This window comes from Panthera onca, chromosome A3 (assembly GCF_046562875.1).
Source record: "Panthera onca isolate mPanOnc1 chromosome A3, mPanOnc1 haplotype 2, whole genome shotgun sequence".
Lineage (NCBI taxonomy): Eukaryota > Metazoa > Chordata > Mammalia > Carnivora > Felidae > Panthera > Panthera onca.
The window spans coordinates 20357265-20379587 of record NC_138341.1 but is presented as its reverse complement, the minus strand read 5'-3'; the positions used below and the strand labels follow the sequence as shown (position 1 = coordinate 20379587).

Here is a 22323-nt window from a genome sequence, read left to right as displayed (position 1 = left end):
TTTTAGTAATTTATCTGGAGAATCTTTGATAGTCTATGTGTAGAATTTTGTCATTTCTGAATAATGACAGTTAAATTTCATCATTTCTGAAACTTACATGGATAATTACTGCTTATTTATTTTGGTTTAGGACCCAAAATACAATAGAGATGATGATAGTTGGCATTTCCTTTTTTTAAATTGAAGTATAGTTGCTACACAATGTTACATTTATTTCACATACACAACACAGTGATTCTACAACTCTGTATGTTACAATATGCTCACCGCAAGTGTAGCTGCCATCTGTCACCATACGGTGCTATTACGGTACCATTGACTATATTCCCTATGCTGTGCTTTTTATTCCCATGACTTACTCATTCCGTAACTAGAAGCCTGTTATCTCCCACTCCTCTTCACCCATTTTGTCCATCCCCCCACCCTCTTTCCTTTGGCAAGGACTAGTTCGTTCTCTGTATTTATGGGCCTGTTCTGTTTTTTGTTTGTTTGTCTGTTTGTTTTTTACATTCCACGTATAAGTGAAATCATATGGTATTTGTCTTTCTCTGTCTGACTTATTTCACTTAGCATAATACCCTCTAGGTCCATCCATGTTGCAAATGGTAAGATCCCATTCTTTTTCATGGCTGAGTAATATTCCATTCTCTATATATGCCACATCCTTTTTATTTATTCATCTATTGGTGGACACTTAGGTTGCAACCATATATTGGCTAGTGTAAATAATGATGCAATGAACGTAGAGGTGCATATATATTTTCAAATTAGTGTCTTTGTTTTCTTTGGGCAAATACCCAGTAGTAGAATTACTGGATCATATAGTATTTTAATTTTTAATTTTTTGAGGAACCTCCATACTGTTTTCCACAGTGGCCATACCAATTTACATTTGATGGTGAGCCTTTCTTATCTTATTCACATATCAGAGGAAAAGCTTTCAACATTTTACTTTTAAGTAATATGTTTGTTGCAGTTTTCTGTAAATACCCTTAATCAGATAAAGGACATCCCCTAGTATTGTGTTTCTTCATTTCTGAACATAAAGTTTATTTGAAAAGTGTTTTTTTTTTTTTTTTTTTGATGATTTCTGACAATCTCATTTTGATCAGAGAACATGGTTGATATTACTTGAATCCTTTGAAATTTGCCTAGATTAGCTTTATGACTCAGGATAAGCTCAATTTTCAGACAGGTGGTTTGCACTCTTGAGAATAAAGCATATTCTCTAATCACTAGGGGCAGTAATTCATATAGTGCCCTTTATGCCTACTCTTAATTGTCTACATCCGCACTTATGCTTTTGCATGTTTCCTCTATCACTTACTAAGGGAAATGTGTTAATTTCTCCCACTAAGCTTATGAAATTTGTCTCCTTGAGGTTCTGTTAAATTTTACAATATATACTTTTGATGCTATTGTAGGGGAGGCAAAACTTTACCCTCTTAGGGTCTCTGGTTGGGCCTGAGAATTAAATGGACATAGACAGATTGGCAGTTTTGCACGCAGAGTTTTCCTGTACCTGGGAGCTCCCATAGGAAAATGAAGAACTGAAGGGGTGAGGAGGCATCAGTGCTGATACACTAGGGAGGAAGGAGTAGCAGTTGTGGAAAAGTAACTAAAATATATGGGGAGACTCAAGGAAGATAAGGGTTATTTTAACAAAGTCTATGCAGATTTCTCTTGGATTCAGTTCACTGTCTCTGGGGATAAGAATGTTTCTTTCCCTTTGGAATAGGGAGGGCATCTTTCACTTGGGAGTTTATTTCCTGCTTTCAGGAAAAAAAGAGGAATTTAACATGACCTTCTTGGCACCTGCTGTTTTTCAAGTGGCTTTAGCTCAAAATAATCCTTATGCCAAAGTGGCATGTTTTGGGGTCCTATTCTGCCTCCTTTCACTATTCTATTAGATATAAATAAATGAAAAGTTCTTAGATCTTTCTGGTGAAATAAAACTTTTAAATTGTTGACAATTTATTTTCTTTGTGTTTCAGTCCATCTTGTTGATATCTGGAACATGATTGAAGCCTTCCGAGACAATGGCCTTAATACACTGGACCATACCACTGAGATCAGCGTGTCCCGACTCGAAACTGTCATCTCCTCTGTCTACTACCAGCTGAACAAGCGCCTTCCTTCTACTCACCAAATCAGTGTGGAGCAGTCGATCAGCCTCCTCCTCAATTTTATGATTGCTGCATATGACAGGCTAGTACCTTATATGTTTACTTCATTTTAAGAATGTTTATGTCTTAGTCATCCTTCTTCCAGAGTGTCTTGCTGAGTTGTCAACTTGGAATCACAGTTAAAAGGGAAATTACTCCATATGAGTTCCTTCTAAAGACTGGTTAAATGCCAGAGTGACTTACTATCACATATTAAACTCCATAAAATTATGGAGAATCACAACACTGAGACACAGTGTTTGGTAAAATTGTAAGTACCTTAGTATAGCTGTTCTCTATCCAGAGAAGTATAGCTAAGTTGTGAATTTGATTATGAGGCTTTCTATTTGACCTTGAAGCTAACCTTTCTTTACTTTGGAATAGTAAATGCCCCTTGATTCTAGTCTTGTTTTCTTCTCTTTATGTTTAGGATGCTGTTTTAATTTTTTTCAGTGCAGAACATTATCTTATACACCTTATAACACTAGAAGAAAACTATTTAAATGTACTACAAATTAAAACAAATAATTTGCTATATTTGTATTCATAGAGAATTAAGTTGGTATTATAAAAAGCAAAAAAGAAATCATAAATGATGGAAGCATAGAATTTAATGTTTATATTCCGGGAACCAAGACTTTAGATTTTTGATTTCTGCTATACTGACAACCGTCCACTTTGGATGGGTTAATTCTTTCTGCTTCATTTTTTTCTCCCTGTAGACCTACTTTGAGTTTATACATTTGTAAAATGCTTTTATTTATTATACTTCATAATATTGAAGATTCTGTGCCTTGATAAAACTCTGCAGGTGACAAAGTCAGGTCACAACATAGGCACTCACTAAATTTATAACATTTTTATAAGATGTTATCAAATTAAATATTGTATCTATTTAATAGAAAATTATTTTAGGAAATTTGAATTTTTAAAACAAGAGTACACATGAGACATAAGTCCCAGAATTTGAATGCCATTTTTTTTTGTAATTTGATTAGTGAATCCATAAGGTTAATTTTATATTGTCCAAGGAATGACTCTTTGGATACAAAGACCTTAGTAAAAATGTTATTCTGTGGTGAATAAGTAGCACGTATCATGACACTAACTCAGTGAGTAAATCAGTTCAGGGTTGCACAATACAAATTAATTCAAGAAAAAATTTTTTTTATACAAAATCAGAAATAAAAGTCATCTTACTTTTAAAAAATGATAAAGCAGAAATTATATAAACTTTGATTCTATAACCATATCAAAAAGTTAAGTACTATGGCTGAGGAAGGAAGAAGGCAGAGCAAAGAGATGGCTAAGGAAGGAAGAAGGCAGGCAAAGAGATGGCTAAGAAAGGAAGAAGGCAGAGCAAAGAGATAGCAAGAGAGAGAACAGGAATACCCAACTTAGGAGCAGAAGGTGCAGAGATTCTGGGACATATTCAGAGATGGCTAGACACATCCAGAGGGAGACAACGGAAAACAGTAAGCAAACAGTAAATCATATGAAGACAATCCATAGAAGGGCATGCTGCAGAGAACTAGGAAAAACAAAAACAGATGAGTAAGTTAAGAAGAGGAAGGACTGTAGTATGTCAGTGGTGAATTTGGTAATTCTCACATCATATCCTATTTAAAACTTTGGCCATAGGCATCAATAAATCCTTATATCACTGCTAACCTTGAAATCTTGGGTGTGTGTGTGCGCGTGCACGCGTGTGCGCCTGTGCATACATATGTATATATATGTACGTACGTAACGTACATATGTATGTATATGTATATATGATAACATCTTGTTTCACTCTAGTAATTTGAGATTGGCTTTCACATACTGGAAAAATGAAAGGATCTGGTTATTGGAATTTTATTTTTGAAAATCGTAGCATTTTATGAAATATTTCAAATATTAGTCTCTGTATTGATTGGCCTCTTTATTACTTAGGCTGGAGAGTGCCTTTGATATGTAGAGTATGTAGTTTTTTTATTTTTTTAAGTATGCTTCACACTCAGCGTGGAGCCCAACGTGAAGCTTGATCTCCCGACCCTGAGATCAAGACCTGAGCTGAGATCATGAGATGGATGCTTAACCCACTGAGCCCCCCTGGCACTCCTCTAGTTCTTTATTTTAATTAATATTTTCAGGATTTCATATTTTATAATTCCTAAGTTAAAATTTGAAGCACTAATTTGATTATTCTTAAATTCCCTTACCTCTGAATTTACAGTCAAATTTTGGCCAGCCGTGTTTTGTTACAATTAAAATACATTGTAAGGCTGTAAAACAATAGTAAGAAACAAATAGGATCCAGACTTTGTTCCTCAGGTGTGTATCTTATTAGGAATTATTTTCTTTTTCTGCTGAGGATTTACAGTATCTTATATTTGACAACTAAAACACAGAGAACAATGTTGTAAACATCTGTGTGTAGGACATTAGTAAAAGCTATGAGGAATAACCAAAACACTTGGGTAGCCTCATTTTTTTCCTTATCAGGTCTTTAGTATAATAATATTGGTGGTAGTCATCTGGTCTGGTCTGAAGGTACAGCAGGCGATGCTGAGGGACAAGAACTCTTCCTTACTCTTCTTCAGTTGAGCCAATTCCATTACGTAGGGCTTGTGATTTGCAAACTCCCTTTCCATCACCAAAGTCTGTGTTAGGTCGGCGTCTTTAGTTGTAAGCAGTAGGAAGCCCACTGACGCGTGTGCTTTTGTAGCAGTGGGCGAATAGGCTCACGTCACCAACGAGCCCAGAGGCCCAGAGGCAGGCCAGCCCTCTGTCTTCTTGCATCAGAGCTCTCGCTTCCATTTTTCTCTTCATAGTGGTTGTGGTTTTGCCCTCCTCTTGTATCAGCTTCATCCTTTTGCTACATCAAAAAATGCCTGCTGTCAGCTGCTACATGCTTCCTGTTTCAAGTCTAGGTAGCGGGAGAGAGCTGGTTTCTTTCAACACCAAACGAAAGTATATGAGCCTCCCTCCAGAAATGTGCATTTGGGCCATGCATGTGTAGATGTGATGCTTTTTAGCTCAAACAGATCAGGATTTGTGTCTCTGGAGTAGAGTGGTTCAATTCTTCCCCTCATTACATGATGCCTCACAGTGGTGGGGGTGGGGGTGGGGGTGGTTGGACTAGCTATGAAGGAGATGGCTACGTGTCAACCCGAAACTGCTCACTGAGCATCATAAACTTGTGGCTCCCTTTCTTGTTAAACGGCCCTGTTCTCCACCCAGCTCCTTAAATCTGAAACCTGAGAATTACTTACACCCTTCCTTCTTCTCCACTCCCATTTCCATGCGAGTTACCAAGGCCTGTCATTTCTATATCTGTTTAAAAAAAATTTTTTTTTTTTAATTTTACATTTATTGATTTTTGAAAGACAGGGTGAGACAGAGCATGAGCAGGGGAGAGGGAGAGAGAGAACGAGACACAGAATCCGAAGCAGGCTCCAGGCTCCTAGCAAGTGTCTAGACGGAGCCCGATGTGGGGCTCGAACCCACGAACCGTGAGATCATGACCTGAGCTGAAGTCGAATGCTCAACCGACTGAGCCACCCAGGTGCCCCCATTTCTACATCTTGACTCGCTCAGATCTGTGTGCATCTCTCTGGCCCTACTACCACCCAGCCTGCCACCATCATCTTCTGCCTGGACTGCTTCCGTGGCTTCTAACTGATCTTTTTACACGTGCTTTCTTCCCTCATTCATTCTTAGAGGTAATAAACATCGTGAGCCCTACTATCTAACCCAGGAACTTGAACATTAGCAATAACTTAGGTTTATCTCTCCTGTCCCATCCCACTGACCTGCACATAACTAAAGTGAATCCGATTCTGATTTTGCGTTACTGTGTTCTTCTTAACAGTTTTTTCCCCACGTATATAGGCATAAACACAGTGTTAATTTTAATTATTTTTACTAATTGTAAAAAAGAAATTCATGTTGTCTGGCTGTCTGTACTATTACCTCATTTACTTTTTTCATTCATTTCATGTTTTTTTTTTTTTTTAACGTTTTTTATTTTTGAGACAGAGAGAGACAGAGCATGAACGGGGGAGGGTCAGAGAGAGGGAGACACAGAATCGGCAGCAGGTTCCAGGCTCTGAGTCTTCAGCACAGAGACTGACGCGGGGCTCGAACTCACGGACTGCAAGATCATGATGTGAGCCGAAGTTGGCTGCCTAACTGACTGAGCCCCCAGGCACCCCCAGGCGCCCCCAAGTGCCCCCATTCAGTAATATATTGTAACACTTCATTCATGTTGCATGTAGCCATAGTTCAGTTATTCTCGCTGTTGCACAACATTCTGTTGTAATACTGTACCTGTCGTTTTCTCCAGGTTCTTGCTGCGGGAAACAGCACTGCCTGGAGCGTCCTGGCTCATGCGTACAAGTGTTCTAGACTGCTCTCTTGGTCCTAAACTGAGGAATGGAATTGCCAATTCGGGGTGGGGGGGAGGTGCGGTACATGAAATTCAGCTTTAGAGGATAGTATCAAATTATTTTAACAAATTATACCAGTGCATAAGAGATCCTTTCAATCCACATTCTTTCTGAAAGTTTTAGAATTGTCAGACTTTTTAGTTTTTGCTAAGTGATACCTCATTGTTGTCTTGATTTGCATTTTCTTGATTATCAAGCATGTCTTCATGGGTTTCTTAACCAAATATATTACTTCTGTGAAATGCCTCTTCGTATCTTTTGCCTGTTGTTCTAGCATGTTGTTTTTTCTTTTTGTACTGATTATAGGGGCTTTTCATAGACTCTTGATGACAGTTTTTTCTTGGTTATATGTGTTGCACATATGTTCTCTCCATTTACTTTTCATAGGATATCTTTCTCTTCAAATGTTTTTAATGAAAAATTTCAGATATTTACAAACATAGAAAGAATATTATAATAAATCTCAAGCTATCTATCACTCAGCTTCAGTAATTACCAGCACATCCCCAAACTTACCTCATCTGTATCCTCAGGATCTTCACCTCCACCCTCCCTCTTTCATGCCTTCTTTGAAGCAGATCTCAAGTACCATTATTTCATATGTAGATATTCCAGTGCCTACATTCTAATGTGTTACAGTACCATTTTCCCTCAGCTTTGCTCCAAGAAATACTACTGCTTAGAATGGAATGAAATTACACCTTAAATGGAACAAACCTATAAAAAAATCATACATCTAATGAAACTAGGTTTGGATAAAATCTTCAAAATACATCAGTATTGAACATATTAACGAAAGGTCAGAGTTATTGTTTACCATCTAAAAGAGCAGTATAAAACACTCTTGCTACTTTGAACAATCTAAAGATTTCTTTAGTGTAATGAGTTTTATGTATCTAATTTTGATGGGTAAATATGGAAAAAGTTGCTGTGTAGTTTGGAAATATGGCTAAGAACTGTTTTAAAGTCTTGCTCTGACAATTTGGACATATTTAAAAGTTTCCATGGTTTCCTCTTAATACTGAATGCTAAAAACAAAACAATATAAAAAAACAAAGCAAAAACAAACTCTTTCATTCTAAATAAAGCAGTTGTATTCCTTAAATTTTGAATATGCCCAGCTAGCGTATTATGGAATGGACGTTGCTGAAAAAGATAACGTTAGGTTACAGTCTTCCTCATTTGTGATTTTTTTTTTTTTTTTTTTTTACGTTTATTTTTGAGACAGAGAGAGACCGAGCGTGAACGGGGGAGGGGCAGACAGAGAGGGAGACACAGAATTGGAAGCAGGCTCCAGGCTCTGAGCCATCAGCCCAGAGCCCGACGTGGGGCTCGAACTCACGGTCTCTGAGATCATGACCTGAGCTGAAGTCAGACGCTTAACCGATCGAGCCACCCGGGCACCCCCCTCATTTGTGATTTTTAAGCAAAACTATCATATCCTGGGAGGCATAAATACTTGATATATTTATGTACAGTATTTACTGTTATCTCTGCTTGTTGTCAGATGGATTCAGGATGGCAAGAAAAAATACAGCCAAACACAAGTGGAAGAGAACTAGGACTGAGTGGGAAGAGTTTGAGGTTCACAGAAGCAACACATTTAACTCTTGCAAGGATGTGAGCATAACTCCTTTAGGAAATTTCCGGGGGTTGGTGGAGAATGAGGTAGGGATTTGGGGTGTTTTAAAAAGGTGAAATCCTCAGCGGAAACCTTGTGTGAAATGGAGAGAAACAGCTGCTCTGGTGGACCAGGAGGAGGACAGCCCACCTGCCTGCCCTGCATCCCCCACGCTGCCTGGTGGGTGTCTTGATGTGGTGTCACCAGAACTGGTTCACTGAGTCACAGTCTGAGTACTTGGTGCCAGGATTATTCAGGGAGCAGAAATGAGTGAACTTGAAGTTCACTTACTCTTCCCATCACTTACTCATTATTTTGTAGCTTTTCTTTCAAGAGAAGTCATGCGTTCATGTTAATTTTCAAAGAATCTTCTTGATTCCAGGATATGCAGATCTGAAAAGGGTTTGACCATTAGCTAATATTTCAGAAAAACAATTTTTTGCTAATTACTTTGGCCTTATCTTACTGTCTCCTTTTTATGTGTTTATTTTTGTATTGTTTTTTTTAATGTTTATTTATTATTAAAATTTTTTTAAAAATGTTTGTTTATTTTTGAGAGAGAGAGAGAGAGACAGAGCATGAGCAGGGAAGGGGCAGAGAGAGAGGGCAACACAGAATCTGAAGCAGGCTCCAGGCCCTGAGCTGTCAGCACAGAGCCCGATGTGGGGCTTGAACTCAAGAACCGTGAGATCATGACCTGAGCCGAAATTGGACAATTAACCTGTTAACTGACTGAGCCACCCAGGGGCCCCCTAAATGTTTATTTATTCTTTTGAGAGAGAGAGAGAGAGAGAGAGAGAGAGAGAAAGCATGAGCAGGGGAGGAGCAGAGTGAGAGAGAGGGGCAGAGGATCTGAAGCAGGCTCTGCATGCTGATAGCAGTGAGCCTGATGTGGGGCTAGAACCCACAAACTGTGAGATCATAACCTGAACCAAAGTTGGATGCTTAACCAACTGAGCCACCCAGGTGCCCCTATTTTTTGTTTTTGTTTTTAAGAAAAGGCAAGAAAGGGCATGCTTCTTCTGAGTGTGTTACTTTTTCCTTGCCTTTGTTTCTCTGAAAGTGAGGAGAGAGGTAGTAACAGAGAGATCTCTAGTCCATTCGGTACCTCCAAATTAATCTGATTAAGACACCTTTTTCACCTCAAGAACCTTCCAAAACTCCCTGTGGTTTTTGAATGAGATTCGTACCCTCACTTCTAATGGTATCATTCCTTGATTCCCTGTACATACCAAGCTCTAAGTAAACTACTTGAGGCACTTCTCAATTTTTCTAATGTGATATACTCCCATTTCTCTCCAAGCATACTTACCCCAACCGCTACCCCACCCCGCTCAAGTTTTTATATACTCTGTAGCCTTACTTTTTACCACCAACCCCACTTTTATCCCTTTGATGACCTATGGTATTTGTCTGTGTTATTATTTTGACCTTAAGTTATACAATGCTCTAAACTGCTTCGTAAGTGTACAAATAAGGTTGAAAGCCCTTGAGAAAAGAGATTCTACCTTATACTTCTTTGATTACTTGATAAACACAATGCTAAATTCTTAATAAATATTTGTAAGGTTGAAATGAAAATTAAAAATTAGCAGGCATTCTGATTGTGATAAAACTGAATAATATTCTAAGTTGATTTTACTTGATTAAGCCATTTGACATTTGCCAAATGGATTCTTGATTTGCAGGTGATTATTGCATAATCCATTCACTGTGAAGTTTTGTAAATTAAGATTAATTTGGAAAATATGAGTTTTTGAAAATCAACAAGAAATGTTCTTTTACTTTTAGCTGCATGTGGTAATTGGACTAGTAGCAGTGTTTGCAAAGTAGAAGTCTATTTTTATGTGAGAAGTACTAATTTATGGTTGGCAGCAGCCACAATTGTTTGTTAAAGATGTAGAAACAGCTTGTTTCTTAAGTAAAAAATGCCCCCTGTAGTCTTGTTTTCAAAAGTATTAATTTGCATAGCAAGTTCTTCTTAGCGCAAAGCTATAAACGCCATCCAGATTAGGTTAGTTTAAATATTTTTTTAAAAATAGGTAGAATTTGAGACTTTGCTGAACTGAAATGAGCAAGCTCTCAACGAAAGGGCACAGGTGAGGACGGCGAGGCTTCTGAAGGTGCCTGCATGTTAAAACATAGCAGTGTTTATTCAGGGTGACTCACTGTCTGCTTAGCTTGGCACGGAGCTCATCGTGGTGTTTTCTCAGTATTGGATAATAAGAACTCTTTTTAGAAGTCATGTGCATGGTTTATTGTCAGACCATAAAATGATAGGTCTGTAGCAGTGAATCATGCAGGGAAGTCTGAGAAAGAGAAGCATGATGTTTCTTACCGAGGGAGGGTGCTCCCTGGAGAGACTCTGGGTGGGGTTAAAATAACAAGTTTCCTTACTCCCATCATCCTCAACAAACACTACCTGTTTGCCCTTTCATTTTAGTATCTTTATGCAGGGGTTAATATTTACTGTTACTTATTTTTTTTAAATAATTTTTTTCACATTTATTTATTTTTGAGAGAGAGAGAGACAGAGCGTGAGCAGGGGAGGGGCAGAGAGAGATTGGGAGACACAGAATCCGAAGCAGGCTCCAGCTTCTGAGCTGTCAGCACAGAGCCCAACGCAGGGCTTGAACTCAAGGGTGATATCATGACCTGAGCCAAAGTCAGACGCTCAACTGACTGAGCCACCCAGGCACCCCTACTGTTACTTATTAAGTATTCACCTACTAACTCTGAAGCTGTCATAGGTCAGATTTTTAGTTGAACCACATTTTTTTTTGTGATAAAACCGAATCCTATTCAAAGACAACGGATTCTGGGATGAACTTGGATTTTACCTTGGAAGGACTGAGAACATAGGTGTCGGGGAGGTTGTGTGTGCCACGACCAAGGGCAGCTAACCCTTGAGTTTTAAATGTAACTTGACTTGTATACAGATTAAATTCGGGTGTCTGCTGGGAAGGATTGAGACTGAGTTTTTCCAAGAAGAAAGAATCAATTAGATAAAGGACATAATCACAGGGTGTTAGGCTGCTAAGTGGCTGCAGCTCCTCTCTGCTGCCTCTAATTCTAGGCAAGAATGCAGGGGCGCTAAGGCAACACTAGAGAACACAGTGACAGAGACACTTTCCCTTTGCTTTGTTTGGGGGCAGCTGCAGGAAGTTTTAGTTAGGCTTAAAGTAGACTGAGGAACCCAGTGCCAAGAAAAGCATTCAGAGCAAAGGAGTAAATGCTGACGTTTGGCCTACTAAGCAAACAGTTGAGAGGTGGGGGAGCTAAGATTCTTTCTGTTTGAAGAGAAAAATGTAAATAACGTGATTTCAGGAAGAATTCTGAGTACACTCTTTCACTAATTTTATTAAGTGGTTATTTCTGTATGCTAAATTATACTTAGATTTTACATCAGTATCTTTAGTAAGTATTTAAAGTATCCTTAAATACACCATTTCTTAATTTGTTTATATCAGTATTTACTTTTGAAAGGTGAATAAAGGGTGCCTGGGTGGCTCAGTCGGTTAAGCGGCCGACTTCAGCTCGGGTCATGATCCCGCGGTCCGTGAGTTCGAGCCCCGCATCGGGCTCTGTGCTGACAGCTCAGAGCCTGGAGCCTGTTTCGGATTCTGTGTCTCCCTCTCTCTGACCCTCCCCTGTTCATGCTCCGTCTCTCCCTGTCTCAAAAATAAATAAAAAAAAACGTTTAAAAAAAAAATTAAAAAAAAAAAATGAAAGGTGAATAAACCTTTTGATTGATGGTTGAAACCGTGAGCCTAAAACTGTAAGCATTGTAAGTGGGAAGGTTAGTTTGTAATTCAGACCTGAACCCACTGCCCCATTTTCAGGATACACAATTATATATTTATAAACAGATTCTTAAACATGTTCAGTAAGCGTCATTCCTAAATCTGTCTGTAGGTCCTCATGATCCTTAATCTCAGATACCTCTCCTTTCTCCTTACTTAAAACACCCCCCACCTTGCTTACACATTCCCTTTATCCTCTTGAGTTACACACTGACACGTACATGGATTTCCCCTCACCCTCAATAAAGCATGAGATGTTACGCGCACACATATTAGCACACCCCAAAAGGCATGCAGGCAGAAAGGGGAGAAGATTCACGGTGCGATGGGTGGGAGATTATGTGTGGATATTGCTGTGTGGCTGTACGAATAGGAGAATGGTTGGAAAGTAGATCTGAGAGATGACGAATTAAGGGACCACACGTTACTGATAATAGTTGAGGGGTGACACACACACACTGTCCTGTTAATACGTCTGATCAGAGGTCAGTCACTGAGATTAGTAATAATCTTAATGAGTGGAGGGGTGGCTCAGTCGGGTAAGTGTCCATCTTCGGCTCAGGTCATGATCTTGGGGTTCATGGGTTTGTGCTCCATGTCGGGCTCTGTGCTGACAGCTCAGAGCCTGGAGCCTGCTTTGGATTCTGTGTCTCCCTCTCTCTCTGCCCCTTCCCTGCTCACACTGTGTCTCTCCCTCTCTCAAAAATAAATAAACATAAAAAAAATTATAAAAAATAACGAGTGGAAAAGGATACAAGTGCTGATCTAAGTCAGTTGAGAAGGATGTTGTTATCCTGTATTTGAATATAAGACTTTCTGAATTTGGAACTAATATCTGCATTAAAGCTGAGTAAAGAATATTTGAATAAGGGATACGAAGTATTTTAAATATTAGTATTTTAAATATTAGCTTCTAAAGCATTCTGAAGATTTTTAAGAAAAAAGTGTTAAGTGCTCTTATGATAATTTTTAGAAGTAAAGGTGTCATAGTACCCATTAAGACCTGCCATATGGCATTTATTGATGGGTACTGTACGTTAAATCTTTCTTGAGTAACAGAGTTGAGTTTGACCTGGCTCTCTTGTCAGCATGCCGGGCTCTGCCGCACCCTTCTGTTTGCATAAATGGCATCAGTTTCTTCTTTGCATCAGGAATAGATCCTTTTTTCTCTTTGAAGGAAGAACATGAGATTTGGAGCCAGAAAGAGTTATACAATCACAATATGATTAATTCTCTTTAATCTTTCATTATGTCCTTTGATTTTATCATTACCTGCAACATAAAAGCTGAAGTCTTAGTATTGCCTTCAAAGTTCTGTGTTGGTAGTTTTCAGCTCAGGATGCATATTAAAATAACACGAAAAACTTTTTAAAAATATCAAGAACAGGGTAGGGTTTTGGTATCTGGATTTTTGTGTCCACATTCATGAGGGATACTGATTTGTTTTCTTTTGTTGTAATAGATTATTGTGTTTTTGGTATCAAAATAGTACTGGTCTCATAAAAGAATTGGGAAGCGTTTACTCCTTTTTTGTTCCCTCAAAGAGCGTAGAAATGCAATTATTTCTTCTTTAAATGTTTAGAATTCACCAGTATAGCTCTCTGCATGAGGAGCTTTCTCATTTGGAAAGCTTAAAAATACAGATTTAGTTTCTGTGATAGATACGGGCCTATTGAGGTTATCTGTTTCCTCAGCGTGAGCTTTAATACTTGGTGTTCTTCGAGGAGTGGTTTGTGTCTGTCTGGTTCATTTAAGTTGTTGAATTTATGGACACAACGTCTTTATGTTTTCTTATTTCTATCATGTTTATAGAAGCCTTAGTTGATAACCCTTCTTTCATTCTTGATATTGGTATTACCAATATCTTTCTTTTTTTCTTAGACTGGCTTGAGGTTTGTCAATATTACTGATTTATTCAAAGAACCAGCTTTTGGTTTTATTCATTTTTCTCTATTTTTCTGTTTTTTAATTTCACTGATTCCTGCTTTTATGTATATATTTTTTCTTTTGCTTGTTTTGGGTTTAATTTGCTGTTCTCTTTCTAGTGTCTTAAGATTATTGACTTGAGAATTGTCTTTTCTAATATAAGCATGTTTAATACTTACAAAGTGAAAAGTGCCCATACACTCATGCTTTCCTTTGGCTGCCTTCTTTCCACCCTGGACGCAACCATTGTTATTTTTTCAATATCCTTTCACAGAATGCTACATAGCATTCTAGCAATTATTTTCTTCCATGCTTTGCTTTTTTTTTTTTTAACTTAGTAATCTATCCTGGATATAACTCTTTATCTTTCACATATTTTTTATTCTCTTTTATGATAGCATAAATAGCCAGTCTTTTATTAATGGGCATTTAAGAATAGGGCCTGGGTGGCTCAGTCGGTTGAGCGACCGACTTTGGCTCAGGTCATGGTCTCGCGGTTTGTGGATTTGAGCCCTGCATCGGGCTCTGTGCTGACAGCTCAGAGCCTGGAGCCTGCTTCGGACTCTGTGTCTCCCTCTCTCTCTGCCCCTCCCCTGCTCATGCTCTGTCTCTCTCTGTCTCAGAAATAAATAAACTTAAAAATTAAGAATAGGGCCTGGGTCTTGGTATTTTTAACAATTTTATTCTTTTTATGCATTTCATTATGAAAAATTTTATGCATACAGTTTATATATTTTAAGTGTCTTTTAACTTCTAGGTTTCCCTTCATCATTTTCTGCCTTAAACCATTAGCCTTGTCCAGTAATGGTAACTGTCGCTTTCCCGGGATTCATTTATTTTAAACAGTTTATACTGAGAATTAGAAAATGCCTGTAGAAGGATACCTAAAACAGAGTACAGTGTAATGAATCATTGTAAAGCAGGTGTCCCATGTAGGTACTATGGCGGCCAAGGATTCGAGGACTGTCAGCACCTGGAAAGCCTTTCGTGTGGTCCTTTTGTGTCTCCCCTTCCCTTCTCCCACAGGTAATCAGTATCCTGATTTTTATGGAAATCTCTTCTAAGATTAATTTTTACTTTCCCCTGGATACTCTCACTTCATGAAATCTGTATCTGCAAACAACGGTTTGAGCAAGTTTACCTTAAAAAATGTCATTAGCTGTGTAGCGAGGCTCCGTCTACTGTTGATGAGCCCTGCCGCTTCATTCTTGCTCGCTGGCCATCAGGCATGCCTGCTCCCACTCTGGACTTCAGGAATGTTTTCTTTTGTTGCTTCATCTTTCTGGGCCACTTCACTTCAGGATACAAACTGCATCCAGTGGAGTTCTTAGTTGTAAGCAATAGAAACCATCTCTGGGGGCACCTGGGTGGCTCAGTTGGTTGAGCGTCCGACTTCAGTTCAGGTCATGATCTCACGGTTAGTCAGTTCAAGCCCTGCATTGTGCTCTCTGCTGTCAGCATGGAGCCCTCTTCGGATCCTCTGTCCCTTTCTCTCTCTGCCCGTCCTCCACTCGCCGTCTGTCTGTCTGTCTGTCTCTCTCTCAATGAATAAACTTTAAAAAAAAAAGAAACTGTCTCTGGCTAATTTATTAAAAGGGTATGTGTGACCCACAGACTCTCTAACAAGGCTGGGAAAGTGGGCCTGATGACCACACCACCAAGAACAGATCTCAAAATTGTCACAAAAGCGCTCTAATGAAGACACCACTGCCACCTCTCTGGGGCACTGATATCGTTGCTTGCACCCCACATACCACTGACGCTGGGCCGTGGGCCTGCCACAAGTGTCTGTGTCTCTGCCCACTCAGGAAGCTGGAGGTAACTGCTAGTGCAGCCATGCTTACTGGTGGAATCTTTGGAGTTCCTCCTTCTACAAGCTAATGGTTTTCTATTTGGTCTAGAGCGGGTGCGTCTTACTGGCAGAGCTTGTGGCATGTGGCCGTGTCTTAGTTTTGAAGAAAGATGGGAAAGCAAGCGGGTGAGGTTTTCTTTGTTTCTTTCTTCACACTTGGGTCGTAGGACACGTATTTGTCTCATAATATAAGGCATGCTTAAAGGTAGACTTGGCATTTAGATGGTTGGTGACCAAAAAGAAATGTCCACTGTAGAAGTTCTGTATTGGTTTTAGAAATCCATTCCTCTTAGTAGCTGATGTTCTTTGTAGCTTCTCGTGTGGTTTGTACAGTGCAGGGAGTGTTTGACACAGGCATATTCCTTATATTGCCAGGTGCCATATAAGATGTGGAGCGGTGCCTGTATTTCTGGAGAACTTTTATTTTAAAAACCCCATCCCAGGGAAGCCTGGGTGGCTCAGTCAGTTAAGTGTCGAACTCTTGGTTTTGGCTCAGGTTGTGATCTCATGGTTCGTGAGATCGAGCCCTGCATTGGGCTCCGTGTGCTGACAGTGTGGAGCCTGCTTAGGATTCTCTCTCTCCCTCTCTCTGCCCCTCCCCCGCTTATTCATTTTCTCTCTCTCTCTCTCTCAATAAGTAAAAAAACTTAAAAAAATAAAAACCTCATCCTAATTTTAGCTAATTACAGGGATTCTGGTTTTATCTTATGAATAAACTTAAAGAGATGTAAGAGTCGAAAGTCATACTGTAACAAGCATTAGTATTTCCTGGAGATCTTTTCACTGAGAACCTTCTGGCTTATAAACCATTTGCCTTTTTTTCAAGTGCGATCTTACTGTATAAAAGTTTTGGAAAATGGAAGGCACCCTGTTAGGACCATAAGCACTTGCTTTTCAAAACCAAGGTGATATAGTTCTCATCACTGCAGAGGTATTTTACTCTTACTGTGAAACTTTGTAAGCGCAAGCTTTATAAAATGAACAGAAAAGCCCATTGTTAGTTTACAAGTGATGACTTTAAAAACCTGCTAGTGAGGTTTTCATCTGCTGTGAAACCAGGGAATAGTTGGATGGAGGGAGCAGCGGACAGGTTGGGTCAGAGGGGCTTGCGGACACTGTCTTGTCTCTGCAGGTGGTGTGTGGCATTATTTTAGATAATTCATGTATGTTTGACATTTCATCCCCAGTTACTAAAAAAGAATTAATATTACTATCCCTTCCCCTTCATTTTTCTCACAGTGGTGGTATGGGAAGATCTGAGACAGATAAGATCAAGCTTCTTAGAATAAACACATTGTAACGTAAGGTTGTCGTAGTAAGGACAAAGATGAATGTACTATAAAACCTTTATAGCCGTGTGCACCCTGTGGGTTTACTATATAACAATAAACTGTTGTTATCGTGCTAGAAGGGACACATTTCTGAATTATTCAGACCAGGTGGTGCCTCAGTTTTGAATACTAAAAACAACTCAATTGTGGATTCAATGGGCTGAATTGATAGGAAATTTATTTCTGGTTCATCCATTTGGCCTCTGTCTACATAGCCAGTAGAAAATTCTTTACAGAATGTTTATAAAGCTCATTTCCAAATAATTCAGGTTAGTTTTAGCACTCTTTACCTAACATGCATGAGGCCTTAATTCTACAAAGGAAAAACAATCCAAGGTTTCTAAAAATTCAAGGTAATAATTGTAGAATATAATGGTAGGGGTGAATGTACTGGTTGCTTGATATTTAGTGATACATTTGATTAATGCTTTTGTGGTCCAGATAGCAATTGTTCTAATATAATTTATTTTGCAGTGAGGGCCGAGGCAAGTTGACCGTATTTTCAGTTAAAGCTATGTTAGCAACAATGTGTGGTGGAAAAATGCTGGACAAATTGAGATGTAAGTACTTTCATATTATTTGAAAGATTTTATTTTCAAATTAGGACCTTTAAACAGTTTTAAATGAATGTTGTCAGAATTTTGGATGATGCTGTAATGAACTTTTTTGTGTTTTTACTAGATCATTCCCTTTGTAACAACTGGAAACTGGCTCAGAATATGTCAGTTATGCCACCTACTGTTGAGATGGACAAATTAGTTGAATTAATTTGTTTAGTTTTTTGTTTTTGTTTTTTTTTTTTTTTAGAATAAAGTAACAAAACTGAAGAGATTCAGAACAGGAACATGGACCTTAAAAAAGTCTTTTAAAAATGTTTCCTATATTATTAAAAATTTTGCTTGCAGATGATTATGCTGATTGCTTTTAGTTAGAAAAGAAATTTGATTATTTTTACCAGGTTTGGTTAAGATTAGCCCTTTAAAAAATAACCTTATTCTTCATCAGAGGGTATTTGCTATGATTAAGCTTTTCCTTAGTACCTTAGAGTACAGCTCAGTTATTTAGAAATTTATAGTTTTTTGTTTTTTGTTTTTTTTTTTTTTAGTTATTGTTCCTAAGTCTTTTCTTACTGTTGGCCATTTTGTCATTTTACTGTTCCCTAAGTATACTGTAGGATTAAGTGACATCAAAGGAAGTGACATGCACAGTAATTTAATTTTGCTGCTTATGGTTTTCACTTATTCATTCATTAGATAGTTACTAACTGCCTGAGATATGCCAAACATCGTGCTAAGTGCTTTACATATATTTTCTCACTGAATGTTTAAAATTTCTTTGAGCAGCAGGTGGTATTTTCTCCATTTTACAGACAAGTTAACTAAGGGGGTAAAGCTGGGATTTCAACTCAGGCTGCTGAGCTTCTAGCCCTGCTCTAAGCTACTTTGTTGTCCTCCATATACTAATGCTGTGATGGGCGATGCACATACGATGCAGTACAAGGAGCAAAGTGCCATACTACACGTAAGGAGCTCTGGCAGGTTTCAGGGAGGTGAGATTGAAGCTGTGGGTTTTGATGAAGTGTTGAGATACCCTGTGAATTGCTTTGTTGAAGAAACTGCGTCATTTGTCCAGTAGCATTTCTCATGGACTGGATTTTGATGATTGCATCCCTATGATGTTCCTTTGCGTCCTACATTTTTTGTTTTAATTAAAAGCTATAAATGCTTGGTTGGATTTGAACACAAGCTTTTGGGCAAGGTGACTTGATAGGTACCTCTGTCTTCTGTGCTTTTTCTTACATGTTACCATGGCATTGAAAGTTGGAAAGCTGGATGGCTCACTAGATATAGATATCAATATTCTAAAGAAAGGTCTTACGTAGTATGTTTGGTCAGCTGTTAACGTGGTTTATCTTCATTTCAAAATCAGCGGCAATGTAAACCAAAATTTCAGTAGTAAAACTTCTAGTTTCATTAAAGACTCTTCTATGTATTTTTCACATGGTATCTCAAAATATTACTATTTGGGGCTGAAATTTCTTCATATTTTTTAATTCTAGCATGGTGTTTTTCTGAGATAATACAATACGGATGAGATTATATTTCATTCAAACATAAAGGAAAAGAAAGTTGGAATTTTATCTTTCTCTTATTTTTTAAAGTTTATTTATATATTTTGAGAGAGAGAGAGAGAGCATGAGCAAGGGAGGGGCAGAGAGGGAGGGAGAGAGAGGATCCCAAGCAGGCTCCATGCTGTCAGCGCGGAGCCCAACTTGGGGCTGGAACTCACAAACTGTGAGATCATGACCTGAGCCAAAATCAAGAGTCAGACGCTTACCTGATTGAGCCACCCAGGAGCCCGAGGAATTTTATGTCTTTTTTAATGACGATGATACCAGGTAAAGAATATACATTGCCGTCTTTATTAGTACTGGAGAAAGTGACTGAAAATAGAAAATACATGATATAACTGCAGATTGTAGATGACTCTGGAGTCTTTCAGTTTCTGTGGTTAAATCAGCTATATTTACATAGAACTGGAACGTGGCACATAGTAAATGCCAAAATTTTGCCAAATATCAGTTGTTGCTGGAGTACTAAAATTACTGCAATTCCCTGTTGTAACTGCTAGTGAAAAAGTGCAAATTTTAGTATGATGTGAGATGTGGAAGTGATCCAGGTAATGGCAGGTTTTTCATTTGTTTTTAGGTGGCTTTCAAATTTCTTTTCTTTTTTTTTTTTTTTAATTTTTTTTTAACATTTATTTATTTTTGAGACAGAGAGAGACAGAGCATGAACGGGGGAGGGTCAGAGAGAGGGAGACACAGAATCCGAAACAGGCTCCAGGCTCTGAGCTGTCAGCACAGAGCCCGACGCGGGGCTCGAACTCACGGACCGCGAGATCATGACCTGAGCCGAAGTCGGCCGCTCAACCGACTGAGCCACCCAGGAGCCCCTAGCTTTCAAATTTCTTAGAGGAACACAAGTGATCACTATTCACACGGCACAAAAGTACACATGCTCAGGCCAATGTGACTTGTCACTGTATTCAGAATGCCAGATCATTGCACATCAGATATGGATTGATGAGATACCAGCCCACGCTAGGTCACTAATTACCATATTTGTGTTATGCAGATAGGTCTAAAGTATGGCTTTCTAATCTTCATGTTCAAAATTATAGTTTCTTTACCATCTGTAGTTCTGTTTCATTATTTTTATTGTACTATAATTATCTTCGCTTGAAAATGAGATGTTTAACATAAGTAAAACATTTCAGGTATTGAAGTCTGTCTCCACTTCTTAATTTTAATCATTCAGAGTGGAAACCACATTTATGTGGTCTGTCACTCTTGTTTTAAACAGAGCTCACTGGTTATAATTTACATATTTTTCATAACTCGGAGATGTCATCGTCTGATGCATTTGGGGCTAATTGTGAGGCTCTGGGTTGTTTATCCCTTCTGATGTTTTCAGACAACTTTGCTTTCTCAAGTTCTTGAAAACAACAAAAGCAACAACAAAGCAACAACTTTGTTGTTGTTGGTGGTGGTGGTGGGTGTGTGTGTCCCTTTTATCACTGGTAAATGTGTTAGGATTATCAGAGTACCAGTCTCTAGAAATCTTTCTTTGCTTCCAGTTTACTTAAAAAAAATTTTTTTTAATGTTTATTTATTTTTGGGAGAGACAGAGTGTGAGCGGGGAAGGGGCAGAGAAAGAGGGAGACACAGAATCCCAAGCCAGCTCCAGGCTCTGAGCTGGCAGCACAGAGCCCAATGCGGGGCTCAAACTCACAAACTGTGAGATCATGACCTGAGCTGAAGTTGGAAGCTTAACTGACTGAGCCACCCAGGTGCCCTGCTTCTGATTTACTTTTAATATGGAGAAAACATAAGCAAACTTCTGAGCGTTCTATTTAAGGTATGAATGTAAGTGATGACTTCTGTATTATGAGAGAAGTACTGGAGCTTTTGTAGTGTGATTGGCAGTTTGTCTGCTGTGAGAATCCTTTTCTCCTTGGTTTTCCAAGTCTCAGCTATGTCCTGCTTCATTGAGAAGGCTGAATAACAGCTTAGGTAAAAGCGAGCTATAACACTATATTGTAATTTCCAATGATATTTGACTATTCACTTTCCTTCTGTTTGTTCCGTCGACTTTGTTCTCAGTTTCTCCATCTTCCTCCCATTAACTGCACTTTCTGTTTGTTACCTCTGTTAATGTTCCTTTTATTTATTTATTTTAAATGTTTATTATTTATTTTGAGAGAGAGAGCACATAGGAGCGCACGTAAGAGGTGGGAGGGGCAGAGAGAGAGAATCCCAAGCAGGCTCTGCACTGTCCGCGCAGAGCCCTACGTGTGGCTTGATCTCACAAACCTTGAGATCATTACCTGAGCCAGAATCCCAGAGTTGGACGTTTAACCGACTGAGCCACCCAGGTGCCCCATGTTAATGTTCTTTTTAAATTCAGTTTTCTAATTTATGGAATACACCTTAGTGTTTGTACTTTTCTTCCTTTTATTTTGATCTTTCTGCTTTTTCCCTTTTGTTTTAGATTTTTTTTTTCCTATAATTTTCTCTCCCCCCTTTTTTGTTTGATATATTTTTTGTTTTTTTATTTTAGTTTCAAGATAGCATTTAGAACAACTTAAACAATACTTGTACTTTTAGCTTGAAACATTTCTTGATTGGTTTTTTCAGATCTCTCTTAAGAGAGTTTCTGTCTCCAGGTAATGTTCATTTATAGAAATAGTTCACTGTTATGGCCATTAGGGACTGTATCCTAGATTCACAGTTAACTGGGATCACATTCTAAATACCAGTGATTTATAATCAGAATACAGACTTTAATTATAAGCCTGATCAAAACTTAGTAATGTCAGAAACCCTAAAAATAACTCAGAGAACAAAACTTACAGACTGTAAAGCCTATTATTTATGAAATCATACTTGTCATTTAATTTATGGGATTTATTTACTTTGTCTAATTCTGCTGTTTGTTTTCTAGGAAATTTAGTCTCTTATTCAGACCTCATCTGTCTTGCATTAAAAGATAGGAGCAGATAATTTAGGGCTCCTGGGTGGCTCAGTCAGTGGAAGGTCCGACCCTGGATATTAGCTCAGGTCATGATCTCATGGTTTGGGAGCCTGTGTTGAGCTCTGTGCTGACAGTGTGGAACCTGCTTGGATTGTC

At 38.6% G+C, this 22323-nt stretch overlaps 1 protein-coding gene across 19 annotated transcripts in view; it reads left to right on the top strand.

The window, feature by feature from the left end:
- Nucleotides 1-22323, top strand: part of DTNB (dystrobrevin beta) — a 238861-nt gene that overhangs the window by 40534 nt on the left and 176004 nt on the right. For all 19 annotated transcript variants that reach the window (XR_009615314.3, XM_078444896.2, XM_078444895.2 and 16 more), the window contains 2 exons: nucleotides 1995-2208; nucleotides 17606-17691. Coding sequence is in view for 18 of the 19 variants with exons in the window: in XM_078444896.2 (XP_078301022.1) it covers nucleotides 1995-2208; nucleotides 17606-17691 (300 nt within the window). In the remaining variant the exon portion in view is untranslated. The remainder of the gene's footprint in view (nucleotides 1-1994; nucleotides 2209-17605; nucleotides 17692-22323) is intronic.